General features: G+C 37.1%; 1 protein-coding gene across 1 annotated transcript in view; it reads left to right on the plus strand.

Annotated features, from left to right (window-relative positions):
• The window catches only part of AKAP6 (A-kinase anchoring protein 6), a 218,574-nt gene that overhangs the window by 137,009 nt on the left and 59,434 nt on the right, over positions 1–22,131 (plus strand). Inside the window, exon 8 of the mRNA XM_054400703.1 lies at positions 4,710–4,830. Coding sequence (XP_054256678.1) covers positions 4,710–4,830 — 121 coding nt within the window. The remainder of the gene's footprint in view (positions 1–4,709; positions 4,831–22,131) is intronic.

Genomic DNA, 22,131 nt, shown 5'->3' on the forward strand with positions numbered 1-22,131 from the left:
ACTGAGCCATTATAGAAACAAGGGTGGGCTGAATTCAGATGGAAAACTTCCAGTTAAACCAGTCTGAAGTATTCTATAGAATACAATGGAAATGTCTTTCAGATGTTTGAAAATGCAGTTGACACAACATTTCTCTACTGCATATCAAATTATGGCCCAAAAAAATGTGGACAGAAATTCCACAGTACAATGACCTAACTAGAGACTGAGGTCCTTACAGAGAAGGGACCATTTACATAACTGGAAAAGTTAGGATATCTACCCATTAGCTTGTTGTGGAAGAAAGAAAAGTTTCTACAGGGATAACGAGTTATAGGTGGAGGATTATTTATATAGTGGGGGGAAAGATTTGGGAGGTGACTGTGTACGAAATAACTAAACTGAGATAGGTAAGAGGTAAGATAGTATCTGCAGAATAGGGTTCTAGTGGGTGTGTAAAGATCAGATTTCCTGAAGAACAGTGATCTTGTTACAACAGCAACAGCAGTGCAGAGGTTTACACTTACCTGCATGGAAATGTCTAAAGTGACAATGAAAGAGAAGAGAATGAATATCTACTGCTAAAGACCACCAGCTAGCTAGGCAGAAAGAGGTAACCAAGAGTAACTGAGAACAGCTGCAAAATGTTATAGCAAATCTAGCTGGAAATTCTGCATCCCCTCAAAACTGAGGAGGAGTTTATGGAGGTAGTACTGGGAAGTGATTGTCCCCCTGTACTCAGCATTGGTGAGGCCACACCTCGAGTACCATGTTCACTTTTGAGCACCTCAATACAAGGAAGACACTGAGGCTCTGGAGCAGGTGCAAAGAAGAGCAATTAAGCTGGTAAAAGACCTAGAGAATTAGTCTGATGAAGAGCAGCTGAGGGAACTGGGACTGTTTAGTTTGAGGAAAAGGAGGTTGAGGGGTGACCTTATCATCCTCTACAACCATATGAAAGGATTATAGAGAGAGGAAGGTGCTGGTCTCTTCTCAAAGATAATTAGTGATAGAACAAGAGGGAATGGCCTTAAGCTGCACCTGGGGAGGTTTAGGCTAGACAGTAGGAAAAATTTTTTCACTGAAAGAGTGGTTAAGCATTGGAACAGGCTGCCCAGGGAGGTGGTTGAGTCACCATCCCTGAATGTATTTAAAAGTCATTTAGATGTGGTTCTTGGGGATATGGTTTAGTGGTAGAGTAGGGTTAATGGTTGGACCTGATGATCTTAAGGGTCTTTTCCAACTGGAATGATTCTATGATTCTATGAGATATGGATGCAATATTTAAAGCAGCAATGCACAACATGAAGGCCAAGTCCTGGGATCTTCTTGTCAGCTAGTACTGGGCCTTCATGGGTGAGGCTTTGAGAAAAATGCCTTAGAAAGGGCTTCAAGTATGCACAGAATTATGAACCAAATGTAAAGCTGTTAAGGTCAGAACTCTGATTTCTCCTGTATCCTCCTAATAAAAAGATGTGAAAGGAGTTCCAAAAAAGTGATGATGCAGAAACTTGAAAGACCTTTATTGTCTGGCTGAATGTTTTGGTAGGCATACCAGTGTGTTTACAGTACTTCTAAAAACCATATGAGTTATGTCAGCAAAGAAATAATACCAACTGGAAAGTCCTGTTAAATGCAGGATAAAAAGGCTGGTGGAAATACTTTCACATTCCTTTTTATTTATTAATGCCACAGATGAACTGGTTTCCTCACGAGAAAGGTGCTCATGAATTTTCATTCAAAATAATAAATTGATGTCCACATTTTAAGAAATATGTTTAGGGTTCAAGGGATTAGAGGTGCAACTTTGCATATCTGATATTCTGTTTGCCAAGATAAAATATACTTCTTAATATGGTTTTAGTTATTATGTAGCTAATGCTTTTAGTTTATTAACCAACAAACCTATATTAAGGAAGCTGTAGTTACATACCCTTTAACTAATATTATTATATGTGTTGGCAATTTTTTGGTACTTTTAATGGAGGAATAATATTTTCAATAAACAGGTGAGCTACTCTTGGTTTTTTTGGGTTTTGTTTTTTTTTTAGTGGTTGGTCAATTTGGATAATCAAGCAAGATTGGATCTTTTCTATGGTTCTTGCATCTGTAACACACATCAGTATTTCAGAAGTTACTCTTCCCCCAATTCTGCCTGTGGCAATATGAAGAAACAATCTGCTAAGTCCAGAAAAAAAATAGATTAATTAAAAAAAAAAAAAAAGAAATATTCAATATGACACAGAAATACTGACAGGTACATTTTAATCCTATCCTGTCACTGATCCTACAGTGGCTGGATTTTCTGAATATCTTTTTAGCAGCTTAGTAACTTACATCCTCTTTGAACTAGTAATTTAATAGTAATCAATAGATCCATCCATTTAGATGCAAGGCAGTAATTTTTTTTTTTTAATATAAGAGTTACTTCAGACCTATTAAAGATATTGCCCTTTTTTTTTATTATTAATTGTGATGAGGCTTTGTAGGCTGACTTCAGGCTCAGGAAGATAACTGCTATAGACAATTTGCTTAAAATGCTCCCAGATGACTTTATTTTACAGCAGATAACTGAGGCATAGTATGTATGAGGGGAAAAAAATCCTCTTTACTTCTTGCATTCATTCCTGGGCTTTTTCCGGTGAATCCTGTTTCTCTCTCTTCATTTTGGGCTGAGTTCTTGTTTAGAACTTTAGCTAGAAATCAAAAGGTTCACCTTTTTCCTAGTGTTAACTGGGGTTTAGAAAACTAAGTGAAAAGTGCTTCTGTGTGTCTTGAAAGGGTCGGTTCATCCTGTTACACTAATACATAGACTGGTCTGGATATGGTAAATAGGATATGGTTCTACAGATGCAAAGCAGGTGTCTGCATCCACCACATCATCTACCTATTATAGTAAAATCCAGATCCACTTCCTGGTGCAGTTTCCAAAGGCATCCCTTTCCATTCTGGCAGCAGCCAGGTCATGCATGTTGAGTGTAGGTTTTGTTTCCTGTCATCTTCATAATTTAGATTTTTTTTTACTGGTACAAATCATTCACTCTGTACCAATTTATACAAGATGAAATCTAGCCTCATATCATAAAACATACATTTTAATAACTGCCTGTCACTTTTGTGACTTTGGATAATATTTAGATAAGACAGAAGGGATAAAAAAGGAGCAGTAGATGCTAATGATAAAGAATGGTTATACTGCTTTCTGAGGAAGGGATAAAGATTCAGTATCACTGCAAATACACCATTCAAAATGGAGTTTAGTTTTATTTCCGTTTCAAAATGATATCTGAGTCAAATACCTCCTAAAATAGGAGAAAAACCCTGAACTCCAAATGAAACTATTATATTTCAACAATAGTAACTTGCCCTTTTGTGCTTACTCTTCTTCATAATAGCATCATTGCTTACCTTCTCAGGGCAGCAGGCAATTTTAAGTAACTGCACTTCATAAATCATTGAGTAAAAGTATACTTAAGTACAGTGGATTAAACTAGAGAGTTGCTTCAGAAGCAGGAATCAACACTTGTGCATTATACAAGACTTCCTTTGTTGTCACCTCATTGAAAATAGCACCGCAGAAGGCAAATGCTTTCTTCTCTCTTGCTTTCTTGCCAAAAGACAGTTCTGCTTGTCACAACTTTATCTTTAAGCTTTCCAAATTACCGTGCGTTTGGTACTCCAGTTAATAACAACTGAAACCCCGGTAGTATTAATAACTTTGAAAACACGGCGACTTTATTGTTTCTCCGTTTAAATGCTGCTAATTATTTTAATGGGGTTGCTAAAAAAGTTGTTAATAATTGGAGAAATTAGCTTTAGTGGAGCATGCACTATTGTATGATCAGTATGGGGGGGTTTCGATACTACTGACAAGGCTTTTGTTAGTTCCAGTTTTGCAACTTTGAAGATCCCTTTTCAAAGGGAATCTTCCTGACGAATATGCAGTTTTCCAGCATGTACCTTCTGTCTTGTATCACAGTGTTTTAGAAGAATCTATGCTTTACTTATTCACCAGGCTTTCAATAGAGAATCACATTAATCCTTTTAAGCTCCTTATTCTAATGATTTATTTTGTTGAAAACCGTAGTGATCCTCCTTTGAATTTTAATGATTGCTGGCTATTCAAGGATTCATTGTTTTGACTTCCTGTCCTTACCTTTGTTTCTTACATGTCTGTAGGGAACACCTGTCTAATACTGTATCTGGCCTTAGTTCTCACTGGCTTACCATATTCACTCAAGCCTATCTTAAGGCGTTAAGTTGAAATGCTAGCTACTCATCCATGAAAATAAATGTAGGATATTTACAGAGACAGGCAGATAGACAGCAGAGGGATAACTGAATGGATTGAGTCATTTTTCGATTAAAATTATATTGCTATATGAATTATATCAAGATGATCGTTGCAAGGTTTGCTCAATATAAAGTCATCACTTTAAAGAAAACCATTAAATAAAAAAATCTATTGGGGATTTCTCTTTCAAAATTTTTGAAGCAAATGCAGTGTGCCAATAGTTGTCAGGATTTGGCATCAGCCACTGAATTTAGGTCATGGCACTGGCTTAAATTGGATTTCAGTTTTCATTTTCATCCACTCTGTATAAATACAGAATGTCTCTTTAGAAATATAACTAGGAACATCATGAGTTTTCAAGAATATATTATTCTAATATAAGGTTTTAACAACTACACAGTATTTATGCATAATACATTTTGTTCCTTATCTACAGCCTTTTGGACTTTGATTCAGAATACCAGGAGCTCTGGGATTGGCTGATTGACATGGAATCCATTGTGATGGACAGCCATGACCTGATGATGTCAGAGGAGCAGCAGCAGCATCTTTACAAGGTTAGCGCCACCGTTACTGCCTTTACCTAGCTATAGAAGATCTGATTAGCTTGACAAGTCTTTCTCTCACAGGATATCGCTGCGTTCATTGTATGTATCATGGTGTCTATTAGAATTCCCTTCCCTGTCCCCAACCTCATTTCCATCCCCTGTGCGCTGACAGGCTGCACCGACATCATAATTGCAAGAAAGTTCCCTTTATCACATTCTATTTGGTGTAATTCTATAGAAGGACAAAGATTTGTCTTCAAGATGAATAGAAATAAATGAAACTGCATTAATAAATAGACTGAAACAAAATGAAGGGAAAAAATGAAATGCTAGCATTTAAGAAAATGTGTTTTGATTGGAGCTTTCAGCTGGATTTTTATCCACCTTTCAGACCTCATATTGGAAGAAAGAAATTTGCCTTGATTTTGGTTCGCTGCTGCCAGGATACGGGACTCTTCCAATTTAATTTTTATTAGTTATACATAAAGCAGACATTGTCATGTTAAGTCATCATGCTTGCTTGTGATTCCAGGAAAAAGATTTTGAACTTGCATATTGATTACAGGGTATTCATCTATCATACACACACTCACACACACACATACACACACACATGGTTTCTCTTATTTAGTCCAGAAGCTCTCTATCACTTCTTTTAGACAGACAGTACTTTAGAGAAGTTTCCCAAAACACGTGATTTGATCCTAAAATTGATTCAAACTTCACTTTGTATCTAAGAAGCAGCAGTCTATGGGTCTAAGGGGTTGGGGGGGGGGGGGGGAACGGGAAAGAAAGTAGAGGCTTTCAACAGAAATATCAGGCTGCAGTAAATCTTCCTCATTTAGGCAATTTTTATTGGAGTAATTCTGACAGTTGTCATCCTTGAATTGCTTTGAGCATATGGCATATTTCAAAGAGCAGATTGTGAATCATAAAAAATAAAATTAATAACTAACCACAGAATCAGCAACAGTATAATGACAAGAAACAACTACCCTCTAGCTTTTTTTTTATTTCTTATCAAATAAATGGTAGATTCAAGGTCAAATAGAAGTTGTTTTCTTTCTTTTATGATTGCATGATGTGATAATTTCTTAAATATAATTTATTTTTTCTTGCTTTGGCATCTTAATTTCTTGGTGGTCTTCTTGCATTTTAGTCTGCCTAATTTTAGTCCTTTTATTTAAAATACCCAGTGAGAAAGTTTTGTCACATGAGTTAAAATGTGTTTGCAAATGGAAATGTGATTGCAATCCAAACTATTTTAGCCTGCAAATGAGCTTAATTCGGTGGCCTTCATTTCTTACTTTGACAATCGTTTCTTATTTTTTCTAATGTCTTTTTTCTTATTTTCTAAATACTTAATCATGCATTAACAGTCCTGACCTTGGCTAGGCTAAGAATAAGCAATGTCAGAAATGGGTAAAAAGTTTCCTGTGAATTTAAAATAAGGTATTTTGGTAGTGCCTGTCCATGTAAGACCAGCTTGTACCATGCCTAATCTAACCATGAGTTTTAGTCCTATGATAAAAAAAAAAAAAAAAAACAATCAAGAAACATGTATTTTGAGGAAGGAATCCATCCAGCAATATGAAAGGGAACAAAGCTTAAGCAGCCAGTATTTTAGGATACCTCCCTTTTCCACATTCAGATGTAACCATCAAGAATAATTATAGATGGTAAGGCTGGGATAATAATGCACAGTGAGAAAAATAAAAGAAGGTGGTAATTTAAGAATTACTTTGCAGTACAGTATGGTGGCAAAACGAGAAATATTGTATATTCAACATGGGAAGTAGTAGTTTCTTAATATTATGAAATTCTGTATTTTGATAGGCATGACACTTCCAAAAGCAGAAAGTTTGTACCAGAGAGAGTAGCTGAGTTTGTTCATCTGTGAGCCACAGACCAACCAGTGCTGTTTCCAAAGCAGAGGCAAGCTTATCTGTTCTGCAGTTTCCACAGGGCAGTCATTAATAGGGGCCCCATCTCAAAAATACCTATCTGATCATTGCAAAACCACTTGAAGAAGAGTAGAAACAGACTGCCTGCCCTCCAATGGTGAATATTCTTTGCATATACCTTTCTAGTGAAAACAGCAGGCAAACTGTGAAGGAATGAGGGAGAAACTTAACTAGAAATCCAGTGTTCAGTAAAGAGATGACTAAGAAGTATTCCTTAAGCAGGAGGAGTATTTCCAGGTCATGTAAAAAGGTTTAGTGCAGAGCATTAATATCTATTAGCCTTAAAAAATAAATAATAATAATAAAAAAGAAATCAAACAAAAATAATCTCTCTGAGAAGTGTTGAAAGCCCCATCATTTCTGTCATTTAAAAGCAGACAAAAGAAAACAGCAAATGTAATTGAGGGAACAATTGTGCACTAGGTCTGTACCATCCTTAATTTCAGAGTCTCACATAACAACGAATCACGCCCTCAAAAACAGTGTTAATAGTTTTATAAAAGTAGCCTAGTAAACCTCTTTTCTAATTAATAGTGACATTCCTTTTATTTAGAGGCTCTCACACAGAGTTGTGAATGGTCTACTGTGCACAGCTAAGGGGCAGGAGCACTGCCTGCACTTCACAGTGAACACAGCAATTCTGGTCTGTAGGGACAGAAATCTGTTAAGAGAAATTCAGGCTGCTATTATTACCAGAATTCCTCGGTAATGTGGGGTGTTATGAAAACAAAGCTCTTGCCTTAGTTACTCGTTTTCAGTTACAACTTCAAATGTGAACGTGCTAATTGCGCTCTCCTCCTTTTGGTGGATTCTCCTAAACTCACAGATCCATTTTCTCAGTTATTGAGCTGACAAGTAATTGCACCTCTGAGCCAGCTCAGCAAGCCGCCTCTGTCAGGGAACCTGCTGTGGTATCACTATTACCAACAGTAATCATTGCCCGTAGAAGTCTATGAATGGAAAGGAGCAATGAGAAAAAAAGGTAAATCGGGAGGGAAAAGCATACATTAAAGCAGCATAACATAATATATAAATACTAAAATTGCATATGAGAAAATAAAATGTATTTTGAACTTGATGATCTCAGAGGGCTATTCCAGCCTCAGTAATTCTGTGATTCCGTGAGATTTTTATGGTTGGACTGTTTTCCCAGTATTCTATTTTCAGATTTAATGTAGTTTTAAGTCAACTCTCATCTTAATTTTGCTTTATAATGTTCCAGGAGCTTCACAGGTTTTTTAATTTTAGGATCCTTATTATCTCGCTTTTAATGAGGTTTTAATTTGCCCTTAATATAGTAGGAGCAGCATAGCCTTTTTAAAAATTATTATTTCTTTATTTTTAATTTAACTCTGAATATGTATGTATGACTCTCTGGATTTCCCAGATTTTAGTGCAAAGATTTACAAAAAGAAAAAACTACCCTTCTTCATGATGCTCCCCCCATAGCCCTAAATGATTTCAGCTTTACAGACTTGAACTAGCTGATGATTTTCAAAATCAACTAGTGTTTGATAAAATGGCAGTCATGGAATGAATTGCTGACAGTTTATTTGTCCTCTAGTGCTTTGTCTGTTAAGTACAAAAAAATTAAAAGGAGCATTTCCATGTTTTTGTACTCTCACTTCTTTGTACTTCTGTAATAGCTCAGTTTAATGCCAAATGTATCATGTTTATTTCATTTTAATCTACTGCATGTGAGTCTGATCTCATAAGCTCTAAGTACACAGAACTTGCATTGACTTCAGCTGTATTCATATGCCGTTACTGGAGGATCAAACCCAAAGAATTTAAAATCTGCTAATTAGCCCTTTAGCGGGAACTTGAGTAATTCTGTACCTTGCATGTTCAAAATGAAGCAAATCAGTATTTACTGGAACTGTGGAGATTAGAAATGAGTATACTAGGCAGAGAAGTTAATGATAATTCTTTCCATTTTACTCAGAAGATTAATTGCAAAACTTAATTGAGTTAGATTAAAACTCCATTTAAATAAGTGCACTATGATTGTTAAAATTGTTAGTATCTTCAGAATAAAAATTAACTAAACAAAATATCAAATACAAGAAATAACATTTTTCTGTCTGATTACATGTATGGTGTTTTTAATACAAACTGCATAATCCCAAAGTGTTGCACTAAGATGTCTTCAGCAATGATGGTCATTATAGATAGAAAAAGACCTTCATGCAGTAGTGCAAAGATTTTAAAAACATCTTGTTGACAGGGCTTTTGAACAGATTCACTCATCAAAGGGAAGCAGTTTGCTGTATTAAATAACATGAAAATGCACATCAAAAGCTAAGGATACCTTTGAGAAAAAGTTAGGGGAAAAAAAATCTCCCAACAGTTTTTGTTTCCCTTCTAGAAGCTATCCCTCCTTCGAAGGTGCAGTTCATTTTCTCCTCTGGGTGTGCTGCTGCTCCATTGTGCCTTTCTCTCTGGCTCAGTGTGCTGTGGCCCTGAGTGGATCAAACAAAACGTGGTGAAAGTTTTCCTCATTTGCATCACTTCTAGACAGCCCTGTCGTACTCTTTGCTGACAGGAAATCACTGTCTTTGTCACCTTTTTTCAGTGATCTCCTTTTGGCAGAGATTGGCCATGTGACCAGGATTAATCACAACAACAGTTCTGGCTCAGAACTCAATGACATGTTTTCCTCAGCACTTCAATAATGGTGTAGAGGAGTCAGTAGGAAATGACTACATTAATTTCAGAGTGAAAAGATAATTAACACTTAAGGACTAGTGCTATAACCTATGGAGCTATTATTCAAATTAAAACTAATTTATTGCAAACTTGTGAAAAAAAAAATTTAAAAAATAAATTAACTCCTGTCCTTAAATGCAACTGTTAAAATAATCTTACAAGAGTGCCTGAGTTTAAAAAGAGGCACAAACTATATTTAACACAGTAATATAAATATATAAAAACTTCAGCATTTGAAACTGGAGGCTGAAGTATGTAAAGTGCTTACTTAGATGATATGAATAGGATACTGGCAAACAAAAGCAGCAGTGTACTCCTAGAATGCTGTGCTTCAAGGAGTTTCCTTGGCAACAGAAATGCAGTTCCAAAAGTAGACAGAACTTTCCTCAGAAAACATACTATTAATAACAACCTTCCGGAACAACTTGGAACAATTTGACTACTTGGCAATAATAATGCCAAGTGTTCTGCAAATTAATCTAACACATAACAGTTATATGTTTCTCTTGCCCATAATTCTCCTGCACTGGAGAACTGAGTTCTCTGCTGTTAGAGGATAAAAATGTGCAAAGCGGTTCCAAATGCTGCGCAAACAGAGAGAGAGCTCAAATAACAGCAGCCTATAAGGATCAATTAATGTGCTTGGTATCATTTTAACTTGTAAAACAGATTAGTTTAATTGGATTACTTTGTTTCATTTAAAACGAGTCCTGCGTACATATGAAGCCACATTGTAGTTCAAGCAGATTTTCCCTATAAAGGAAACTTATTAAAAGATTAGCAGCCTGTAGAGTGGTATATTTGGACAATATGCTTAGGGGATTGGTTATAAACTAGAAAACGTGAAGATTTTTTTGCTCCTGTGCTGCATATTCTGCACAGTCCAGGATGCCTTCTGTCTGTCTGGTAATCTGTCTGTGTCTGCATGGAGCTGTTAAAACAAGTCAGTGGGAAAAGATGATGATCACTATTTCAGAGGAAGCTCTCGGCACACTGCAAGATTGAGTCCCTTGTAGGTAGTAACTACAAATCTGCTATGCATGCAGTATTTTTAGATGTCATCATTTCTGTATGAGCCAAGAGAATAAACTAATTTCAGATTTGCCTTGCCAATAGGAATCATTAGAATTCTACTAAAGGCCGCAAGTTTACCAGGCAGGAAAGGTAGATTGTGCTACTGCCTTGACTTTTCCTGAATTCTTAGGTCTAAAGGTTAAAAGTAATCAATATCTCATTGTGCAGCCTGATAATAAGTAATAACCATGATGTTAAAATCTAAATGATTGCAGATAGCACTTAGGTGCGTTGACCCATTTGGGAGGGCTTTGTAATTGCCATTAGAATAATCAGTGTAGTTTGCTAATAAACTTTTTAGGCTACCTCGTGAAAATCACCATCTTTATGAAATACAACTTTAATGCTATTAGCAAATGATGTCCCACAGAGAAAGCTTTTATTTCATCTGACAAAACATATGTAATGCTTAAAAAAAAAAAAAAGAAAGAAAAAAAATTATTCTGCTAAATAATATCAGTGGAGATAGTCATTAGCAGTAGTAAATTACAGCATGTCTACATACGTGGTTTGATACATGCCTCAATGGAAGTTATTATTTGCCTTTGACATTGTAGTGTGTTTTTAACTGTCATGTATAGTAAAATAATTGAACTAAGCTTTGCAGAAAACTCTGATTTTAATTACTGTCCTTCACAGAGTTCAGTAATTTCCATGTACTAGGTTGTTGTGAGGTTTTTTCCTTCACCAGATGAAGAACCTCTATGGCTTTTCACACTATGTAAGAAAATCAACCGTTTTTTATGAAGGTGTCTCAGAAAGGCCCAATACTCCAAGCAGCAGTAAAAATCTGTTCTAATATAGAACATCAATTAAATTAGATTAGATCCTAACACAGTAAAGTTTCCTAGTCTGTTATGCTAGAGGGTGATGAAATTGGTTAACTTTTTCTGCACAAGTATTTTCACTTCACTCAGTTGCACTGAGGAACAAAGTGAAAACTCCTTTGTGACACTTACATAATAACCTGCTCTTTTCAGTGGTCCATACATCCAGTTTTCTGATATGATTAAATTCCTTGCTACTTCTGGCTAATTTTATATCTTAAAACACAGAAAAGAAATTTATTTTTTATGAGAAGTCTTACTTAAAGCAGGAAAATATTAAGTTTTAATGTCTTATATAATGACAACAGCAAAACGCTGATTACCATATCTATGGAATTACAAAGTATAGAGAACAGGTAAAGAAAACTCTGAAAAATGTTTTTACATTTTCTTGGTTACTTCCATGTTATATTTTGAATGTAAACATGCATTTTTAAAGGCAGTGTTATAATTTCTATGGAGCAGACTCCCAGTCTTTCTGCAAGAAGTGGCTTCATTCATTTCACAAGACTAAGTAGATTTCTCCCATTTCTTCCCAGCATGACATTGAGGATGAACTTCACATTGTAGCAAAGCAGTATTTACTGAGTTTGTAGCAAAAGCCAGCACAGCTTTTGGGAGATTAAAGCAGTGTGTCTAGAATGAAAGAGGCATTCGACTTCAAACAAAAGTAAATGTGTACCACATAACTGTCATCACCATTCCTTACTACAGCTGCAAAACGTGGACAATTTATAGGCATCACGTCAAGCAACTTAGTCAACTCCACATGGCTCTGTCTTTGTGTCCTTGCTGATGTAAAATGCTAGGATAAGGTCCCAAGCAGCGTGACCTTAAAGCATTGTCAAATATTCAGCATGAGGAGCAATGGTCTGGCACACTCAGACATGGTGGTTTGAGTGCATGTGTCCAGCCGTAAATTACCCAAAGCTATTTTCTGTTCATCAAGCATTTTTTGTTTTTTAAAAAAAATTGGAAATGGCACCTCAATTCACCACAAAGAAGGATGGAAATTGCAACCTTTATTGCTTTCTATATGCCAGGACTGCCTAGTATCCCAACATGGTAGAAAGGGTTCAAAGATTTGCCTCAGATATACTAAATGATTCATGTTCTTCTAAAAAGTGTGTAAGAATAGTTGAAATATAGCAGCATTCTGGCCTAATCATTGGACCAAGAATCCCTAAGAAAAGGTGTTATACTCATGCTGTTGTATGTGCAGTTAAACACCAGGGACAGCACTGGTGCAGCATTGTTCCTTGATGCACTGAACCAGGTAAAGAGGCCATGTGAGGCTCCCAGACATGGGCACTTCTGCCTTACATTGTTCTTAGCACAACCTTTCAAACCTTTATCCATTCATCTAAAGAAGTTTACGTTATCTGTATTTTCTTGTTTCCTGACACACTGAAGCACATCCAGAGCACATGTAAGCAGTGTGAAGTCCAAGGACTTGCCCACTCTGAGACTGGTATTTAAATGTATTAGAGTAGATTTTATGAAAGTTCATATGAATCAGCTGACTACAAACATCTCAGGAAGTTACTTGTGAATTTGTGCTCACTATTTATCCATAAGGTATCATATGCAGTGGTGCCAAATAAAGAGAGATAAGCCCTCTGTACAAATAAAGAAATTAAAAGAAGCCAGGACTGGTTTTTCTTTATCAGATTGCATCTCAGATCCTTTAGACTAACATACCACAGTCTTTGTTCTGGGTTGTGGAACCACGTGCTACCTTTAAGATCTTATGCAAAGACTATATAACATAGAAATTACTCTATCAAGTCAGAGATAGTGGGCCCTGTGCAGTTCTCCAGCTATTTTTATTCCATGGGGCTTTCCAGTAATCCTGAACCCATGTGATCTTACAGAAGCCACAGCCTCCTGCCTCAAGGAGTCCCACAGGTTGAGCCCCATGCTGTGATGATCCACATTCTGTGCATTGTGTATCTGTGTCTGCTCTGAAGCTGCCTTCCACTGGTCCCACCATATAATACCTTGATATAAGACAAAATTAGGAGTCTTAGTAACACAATGGCAACATAAGTTTTGAAGTTGTGTGTGGGCATGTTTTTGGGTTTTTTAGCATCTTGGAGGATTAGGCAGAAAATATATAGGGTAGTAGTTTTAACTTATTCCTCAAGTCAGTTGCCAAATTTTGCTTCAGTTTCCTATCATTTTGCTTCATACTCCAGGAGAAAATACATTTTTTTTCTGAACTCAGAGAAATTATTTTCTAAACTCATAGGAATCATCTTGATTTATCCATGATGTTTTGCTTCATAAACATAATACAGAAAATACTATTTTACTTCGCAATTACTCCTCATCAGTATACCTCATAAATAATAGATACTGCAATGTTTCTTTTTAAAAAAAAAATAAAAAATTAATCACCACAGGTTTAGCAGTTTTTCTATATGGAACTCAAATTCGCTAAATCTCAATAAACTAGCAGTAGTAATACATTCAATGCATGCATATCTAAATGATAAAAAATAAGTTGCAGCAAAGCATACCAGGTTATCATCTCCTCAATTTTTATTTGCAGATATAATTTATTTCTATTTTAATAAATGTAGATACTATATTATATTTATGTATTGAAAGTATGTACAATATCAATATAAAATATTTCTTTGTATATATTTCTAAGTTTTTCACATGTTTAAGGTTAGATGCTGGTTTTACATTGTGTGTATACACTTCTAAAAATAGCTACAGCATTTTCGTAGATTCATAGAATGGTTTGGGTTGGAAGAGGCCTTAAAGATCATCTAGTTCCATGGACAGGGACACCTTCCACCAGACCAGATTGCTCAAGGCCTCATGCAACCTGGCCTTGAACACCTTCAGAGCGGGGGCGTCCTTGACCTCCCTGGGGAAGCTGTTCCAAGGTCTCACCAACCTAACCTTTCCTTCTAACAAGGTAAACCAGGCAATCACTATAATTTCATCCATAGTTGCAGTTGTGGTTGCATCAGGTCCAGTGGGGTTCTAGGGTAGGCTGCAGCCAACTCCTGTGGCCAGTGAGAAATACTTGTGGTTCTTCTTAACCTTGTGTGGGTGCATCACAGAAAATGTGGTTGCCGTAGAGCTCCAGTGGTCATGAACTGTAAATGTTAAGCTGGCTCTAAGGAGAGATGCTTTTGGAGCAAGACAGCAGTCGTACCCTTCCTGTCCTCTTGCCGAATGCCAGGCACTGTTACAGCTGTGCAGGACATGCTCTGGCTGTGTCACTGAGCAGGCCATAAACAGGCTATGGAGAGGCCATCATTTCCCCAGTAAAACTCTGAGAGAAGAGGCCATCTAAAGCTAAACTTAAAAACTCTATAAATCTAAGCTCTGGCCTTGGCTTGTGGAGAGCAGACCCCGGTGGGAGCTCTTTTAGAGTACTAAGGGAGCTAAGTAGAGCAGGCATCTCTTGTGAGGAGGTTCCTCTAACAGCTGATTCAGAGCAGAAGCTTAAGTTAAGCACCCTGAAATAGTTTCAGAAGAAACCTTTTCTCTCTTATCTCTCTCTCCACTGATTGTATAAAGAAGTTATGAAGATCAGCCTCGCTCAGCGTACCTCTCACTGACTCTCAGTTATCATGAAAAGAGGGATTTTTAGTACCATTGTGTCATGTCTATGCAATATTCCATTTTGAAACCCTGCTGTGATGCATCCAGATTTTGACAGACATTACAGTGGAGTTTGATCATTTCTACTTTATCCATTGATTTTCCGTAGAAATGAGAGATGATAGATACAGAATTGCTGTTAGAGTTTTTTCAGGTGATAACTTTCTAAAGATGAACATTAGCCTTTTTGAGTGATATATTGAAACTGCTATACATAGTTTTTTTGCTGGCCTTCATCAAGAAGGACTATGTGTCTGCTCTACAGGTAGAAGAACAGTAATTCCCAAGTTCTCTTAGTTTGTTACTATGTGTGGAGAGATCAAATAAATACCATTTGAGGTAAGAAATAGTTAGCCACGTGATTCCACTTTGTTGACTCAAAAGGTTCATCTCTGGTGCTTTGTTCTTTCACTAAGTGGATGCAATTTATAGTCAGGGTTTATTTTTCTCCAAGTCAATAGTCAAGTGCCTCATAGTGGGAATCTGGAAGATTTTTGCCTTCCCCCCCCCCCAAAATTCCAGGAAAAAAACAAACAAACCAAAGATAAAAAATCCTTCTTTCTGAAAATATTTAATTTTCTTATTGCTTCAGCTGGGGTCAGATCATAATTCTATTCTTAGAAGTTCTACCTGATTTCATATTCAGTTATGTATTTTAGGTGTTACTTTTTTGTCATGGAGACATGAAACATTTTTTAATTGTCTCTTCTTTACAATGAGGGTGACGGAGCACTGGAGCAGGCTGCCTAGATAGGTTGTGGAGTCTCCTCTGGAGACGTTCAAAACTCACCTGGATGCATTCCTGTGTCACCTGCCCTAGGTGATCCTGCTTTGGCAGGGGGCTTGGACTCAATGATCTCTAGAGGTCCCTTCCAACCCCTAACATTCTGTGATTCTGTGATTTCCAGGGATTACTTGTGAAATACATAGTTCCCCTTCACGGGAAAAACATTAAAGCCAAAGTAATACATGCCTCCAAACAGTGACTGATGTGCCAAAACAGAAACAGCAGAACACACACGTAGATGTAAGTCAACAGACCTCCTGAAACAGGGCAGATGCAGACTGGCTGAGCTATAGGCATTTTAGTGCAACATACATGGTTTTAACAGGCAACATGAAAAGTAGAAGGAAAAATGTTCTTGAGAAAAAGATCCAGGCAGACAGCCTGAATACTGCAGTTAGCTTTGAAATTAACATATAGTGTCTGAAACCATGGAGAATTTAAGGTTTTAATGAAAGAAGAGATAGCTGTAATGTAACTTAAGGAAATCTAAGGATTCTCAGTGTTCTGACAATGCAGAAGGCTGCCAGGAATTCAATTGCTATATTTGCAACTATGCTATTAGATCAGTGACTAATTTGATACCAGCTGGTTTGTGGAGCCAGCTGCAGTACAACACTGATAAGGAGCAAAATTAGACTGGAGAGATGCAACCAAGCACTGCAGATGTGAAATGAAATCATTATGAGGCCCATGGATAAATACAATCAGTTAACAAGGAACCCCTGAAATAAGAGTTGTCATCAGTTTAAAGTTTACTGTAGTTATTTTACAAGAATTCTACACACCCATGGCAATAGTCTATACAAGCTCTGGTTTCAATTGGAACACAGCATTCAAAGCAGTCCCGGAAAGAAAGAGGAAAGTCACTGGGATTGCTCCCCAGCACTCTAACTGAATATAGCACCTTTGAAAAAGATGAGCACTTAGAAGTAAAATTTAAGTTGCCACAAAACCACACAAATCACCCTAGAGTCCACTAAATGACAATTCTATTAGTCTAGTAAAACCACTGAGAAAGGAAATGTGGCAACACAGAGACCATGCACCCACAGAAAGTGATGTAGAGTGGATGAATGACCTACTAATGCTCAGACAATCTTGGAGTAAGCCACTTCCAAAATCATTTAATAAAATGCTGAAAGCCTGGGACATGCTACAAAGGTTTTTTTTCAGAACAGCAGTGTTCACTGCAAAGTCAAAAACACATTTTGGGATATTGATCAGAATGAACAACAGAGCCACTGTTTTACTGCATATTTTGTCAGATATCTGTAGGCTTTTATGTTGATTGGTCTGAGCTTCTAGAGGTATTCTAATATGATATGGACTAAGCACCTTTCCTCCATTGAGTAGCTGATGGCAATCTAAACATAGGAAACAGAAATGTCAGAGGGGTGACAATCCATAACCAATTCCTAAAAGGAAACCTGGACAGGAATATTAATCTAAATGCAGAAAACTTGAAAGAATCTGAGTCACTCATGGGTGGCATCAGTTGACTTTTGAAGGCCTTGAGAAACCAGAAGCCCCTCAGGAAACAGGCAGAACACTTGGCAGAAAGACAGTCCCATCTTTCACAGAGATGAACAACAGTTTTTACAGTTTTTCTGTGCACATTGCAAAAGTCTATTGATTTTGTCACGGTCAATACAGAATGATTAAAAAAAAAAAAGCTGAAGGACCAAGTGTGAATAACATGAGAAGGGTTGGGGGGGAAGTAAGCAAGATACTAGTTCTTAAATTTTAGAACTGTTTCAAAGGACTGAGCTTTAGAAGAATCTGCTGATGATACAGAGCTTCTATACCAGTTCCTCTATCATTTTTCTCCCACACCATTGTAGAAGTAGGGGATGAGTGTAGGGGTAAGTTAGAAAGAAAATAACATTCCTCCCAACAGAGACCCTCAGAGAGCCCTGGTTTCTGATATCAGTGAAACCAGGAATTCCTGTCTTGCCCAGAAGCAACACAACAGCTTACTCCCTTCAAGGGCAGAATGCACTTGTCTTCCAGCAGGGGTAATGTACCACTAGTTACCTGATGGACAGTATCTCACCTTTAAGACATGATCTGATGCCTCCAGCTGCAGACAGGCCCACTCCCCACCTTTTATAAAATCTCAATTCATGTGCTGTATCGTACAGATTAATGAATAGCACTGAATGCTCCATAAAAGCAGATTAACATAGTTAGGTATTTACTATAGATGCAAAGCAAGGAGAATGTATTTTTTTAAAGACATATAACTTCATTTATTTCAGCTGTCTCTAAGATACATATCTATATTCATGTATTTTGTCTAACAGCACAAATGTTAAATAAGTGAGCTTTGCTATTCCTGGCACATTTTAAAGTTACTCAGACTTTTAAAATGTTAAGCAGTAAAATGTGTATTTCAGGGAAATGCTTCTGTTTGGCTCACATTAATTAAAATTCAACAATTCCTGTTGGGAGCCAGATGTAAAGAGGTAGAATATTGCTGGCCAAGTGCAACAAGCAACAATTGCTTGTTGTGGGGGGTAGATGGAATATGTGTGGGGAGCTTTTTGCACCTTTTCTAAAAGCCATGTGTCCCACCAGCTATTTCTTGGCTGAACAGCAGAATAGTCTCTCTCTGTGAACTAATCATTTCCACAGACAGTGCTCTTCATTGTCATGGTGAACCAGCAGGTAGGAAACCCTAACCTTGATGCCAAGGCATGCTCAAATGGTAGATAAACCTTTCTGGTTTATCCCTGCCTGTTTAAACAGTGAGGAAATCTATTTCCTGCACTTCACCCACGTGAATTCACAACAGAAAATGAAACTACTATGAATTTCCCTTGTCTCCTTTCCTTCAAGCCAGTAACTAGAAATATAATACTATAATAACTTGCACATCATTTAAAAGCTCTTACACTCATGGGTGACTATATATGTTCTGGACATCTCTCCACTGTCTGGGTAGCCTCCAAATGGGAGACTTAGAGTGATTAGAGGTCTGATGGTTTAGGTGTTCAGTTTCATTGAAATCACCATAGACCATCTGCATCATGGTTTATTTGATGTAGAGGTCTTATGAGAAAAGGCTTTTATGTTGATATTTATGATTTTATAAGACTAAAAATAGCACAGAACACTGAACTTTTTGCTCTCTGGCACTTTCTAAATTATTCCCTCCTGAAGCATATATTCCCTTTTCTGGGTTCCTCAGACTCTTCTTTTTGTAGCTGATATCTTTTAGCTCTCTGATTTAATTTGCCAGAGCCAGAATTTGCTACCTTAGCCCTACAGATTTTAGCACCAGCAAATTGTGGTCTAAAAACCAAACACTCTCCAGTTTCCTGATCCCTAGTTGTTAGGTCATGCAACAACTGAGGATCTTTCTGAAGTTTTGACTTTAAGTCATGTGTTCCAGCATCTCAGCTACATGTCAGTAGTCAGCAGTGACCATACATTTCATATCCACTTCTTTTGTGAGTCTGAATATACAGTCAACAATAGCTTGTACTCATTCCTTTTGTCATGGCTTTGTATGGCTGGAAGATATTTGGACACAGATCTATGGACATTGTAGTCTTAGTTCCTACATCCTTTTAAGCGGTGATGCCAGCCAACATATTTTTGTTCCTTCCTAGGGAAGCTCCTGGAAGAAAGTTATGGACTTCTTTTCTCCAAATTCTCTTCTGGTCTTTCCTAGGAAGCTGAGGAGTATAGTGAGATAGACTGGCCTGTTGTGGAATCTTATTTGCCAAAATGGCATGGAAAAGCCTGGGAACTTGGCTGCCATTTGTTTCTGACATAAGAAAATATTAGTCAGTCAACCTTGGTATCCTGCCTCAAGCAGTGACCACACCTGGAAAACCCCGAGATGTGATGAAGAGACACTCTCTTTATTTATATAAACTTACATTTGTTCCAATGGGCTTCAGTTGGTGGGGTTTATGCATTTCTTTCGTGTTTATCTTTTCTTTTCATGGTCCTCTGATTTTTTGTTAGATTAAAACAGCTAATTAGCTGATTTGACCACCAGGTGTCCTACCACACTGTGTTGTTTGCGTGTGCCCTACCTCCTGCTTTGCCGAGGGGTGTACAAGAATCTCCAGTAAAACGTCTGTTGGTAGCTGGAGTTCTCTCCTGAGTGCAAGCGTGGCACTTGCAATCTCAGCTTGGTCTTTTTTGATATACCAGTCAAAATGTAATCGTTTTCATACTAGTGGGACTTCCTCAGGCCTATGAAAGGTTGCAAAATTAAAAACATACATTGTCCTTAAAGGTTTTTGCATGGTTTAAATATTCAAACCTTTTTCTTAAGTGCTTAATGGCTTTACCAAAGGACAGTTAACTTCTGCCTCTGCCATTTCTTCCGGGCTTTATTAAGGAGACAAAGAATAAAATCAATGCAATGGCAATTCTTCAAATATCAGTACCAAATGCCAATCACCAATGAGCTGGAAAAATTGCCTTTAATAGGGTTAATGCAGTGCTAGTGTAGTCACTTAATGTACAAAAGCTCTATGGCCTGTTCTAAAATATGTATTCATTACTTTAATTTCTTTAAACTTCAGTTCTATAGCAACATATTATACCTCTAGCATAATGGCTAACAAAATGACCTAAAATAGTTAAACTTGACTCAGATGTAGGTTTGAAAAAAGCAACCAAGTACAATTAGGAACATGATGTATTCAACAAGGTATACTTATTTTTTTACTATTGTTTTGAAAACTGTCACTAATTCTAAAATTGTCGTTACGATAGGAAGCACAGCCACTTAAACTAAGTGAAACCATTTTATTTGTGTCACTGAACTGTAGGTACCACTCACAGAGGTTCTGCCACCATAAAAAGCAGAGTCATGTGGTTTGGCTGGTGTTCCTAAAAGAATGTATTCCTTAGGAAAATCTGAAAGGCACAGAATAAGCAGTATGAGGTGTTTTTTTTTTTTAACTTCTTGTCCTTTCCTCACTTTTTTTCTTAAATTTTCCCACTTCATTTGGAATTACTGAATTCTCCACATAGGACAGCAAACATCTCTTAACCAGACAGACAACAGTTAAAGTTGAAGGCATCAGTGCATGTTACTTTAAGCATATGTCTTCTCTTTATGGGCACAGATCTTTCCAATTTGTATTTGAAGAGCCAGACAGCTATCATGGCATGCATGGTTACCAGGACAGGCTTTCCACAAAGCAGGACCAGAATGTCTTGAAAGAATGCCAGAAAGACAAAAGTTCATATCTTCCCTAGGGTTCTCTATAGCTGAAGTAGATTCAAAATATTCTGAATTTCCTTCATATTACTATACTACTGGTTTTGTGTCCTGATATTTCCTGCTGCTGCGGTTCTTTGAAGCATTTCTTTCCCTCACAGATGTATGCACATCTTTTCCAATTTTCAAAATATGCCTTTTTCATCTTCTTTACATAGAATTCAGACATTAAAATACCAATATCTTTCCAGTCTCTAAATCCACTGACATTGTAAGTGTTATATAGATTTGAATATCAATGCTATAGTCACCAGTTTATCAGTTTGCTTAGAGCACAGAGATCAGCATTTCAGTGAGGCAACATAAGTCAACACAAACTTGGGGGGATTCTTTTCTGAAATCAGTTTCTACAGTCTCATTGCAGTATCTTTACAGAGCCATTCTGGGTTTCATTGCTGAAAGACAAGTTCTCTTAATATACAGGCATTCTGCTATGTGCTGGTTTCAGAGAACCTCATTACAAAATGCTAAACATGAAGGGGCAGATTCCCTGGTCTATCATATCAGGATCACTTCACATTCAATTTTACAATTTCCAAAGTAAACCTAGACCAGTTGGTTGTGTGCACTATAAAATGCTGTCCTTGTGGGTAAAATTCTCATTGATATCATCCACTACTCCCTCTTCTCCTTTCCTTTATGAATATAGGCAGATAAGCGAACTAGGAAAACCTAACAAGTAAAAGCCAAAATGTCAGCACAGGCAACATTGTCCCTAAGCACTAATTAAATCCAGGCCCATTATTTCTCATTTGTATCAGGGCTAAGTTACTAAAAATTTGCTTTCTGGCAGTTCTAGGAAGAATCCACCCTTAAGAATGTCCAAAGTGTGTGTGTATTTGTGTTCATCAGCCTCTGCAAAAATGTTTAACTTCCCTGTGTTCTCATTCTATAAATTGTAATTCTAGAAACACCAAACAGAGTTAGCCCAAGATCAGTAAAAGTCATCTGGTTTCATGTTTGATTCTTGTAGGAATGTCATGCTTTCACAGATATTCAAGCTATTGGCAAAGGTATAAGAAGATAAAACAGCTGGAAGTTGAAGTTAAACAAATTCAAACTAGAAGCAAGCCA

The sequence above is a fragment of the Indicator indicator genome, chromosome 4 (assembly GCF_027791375.1).
Source record: "Indicator indicator isolate 239-I01 chromosome 4, UM_Iind_1.1, whole genome shotgun sequence".
NCBI classification, from domain to species: Eukaryota; Metazoa; Chordata; class Aves; order Piciformes; family Indicatoridae; genus Indicator; species Indicator indicator.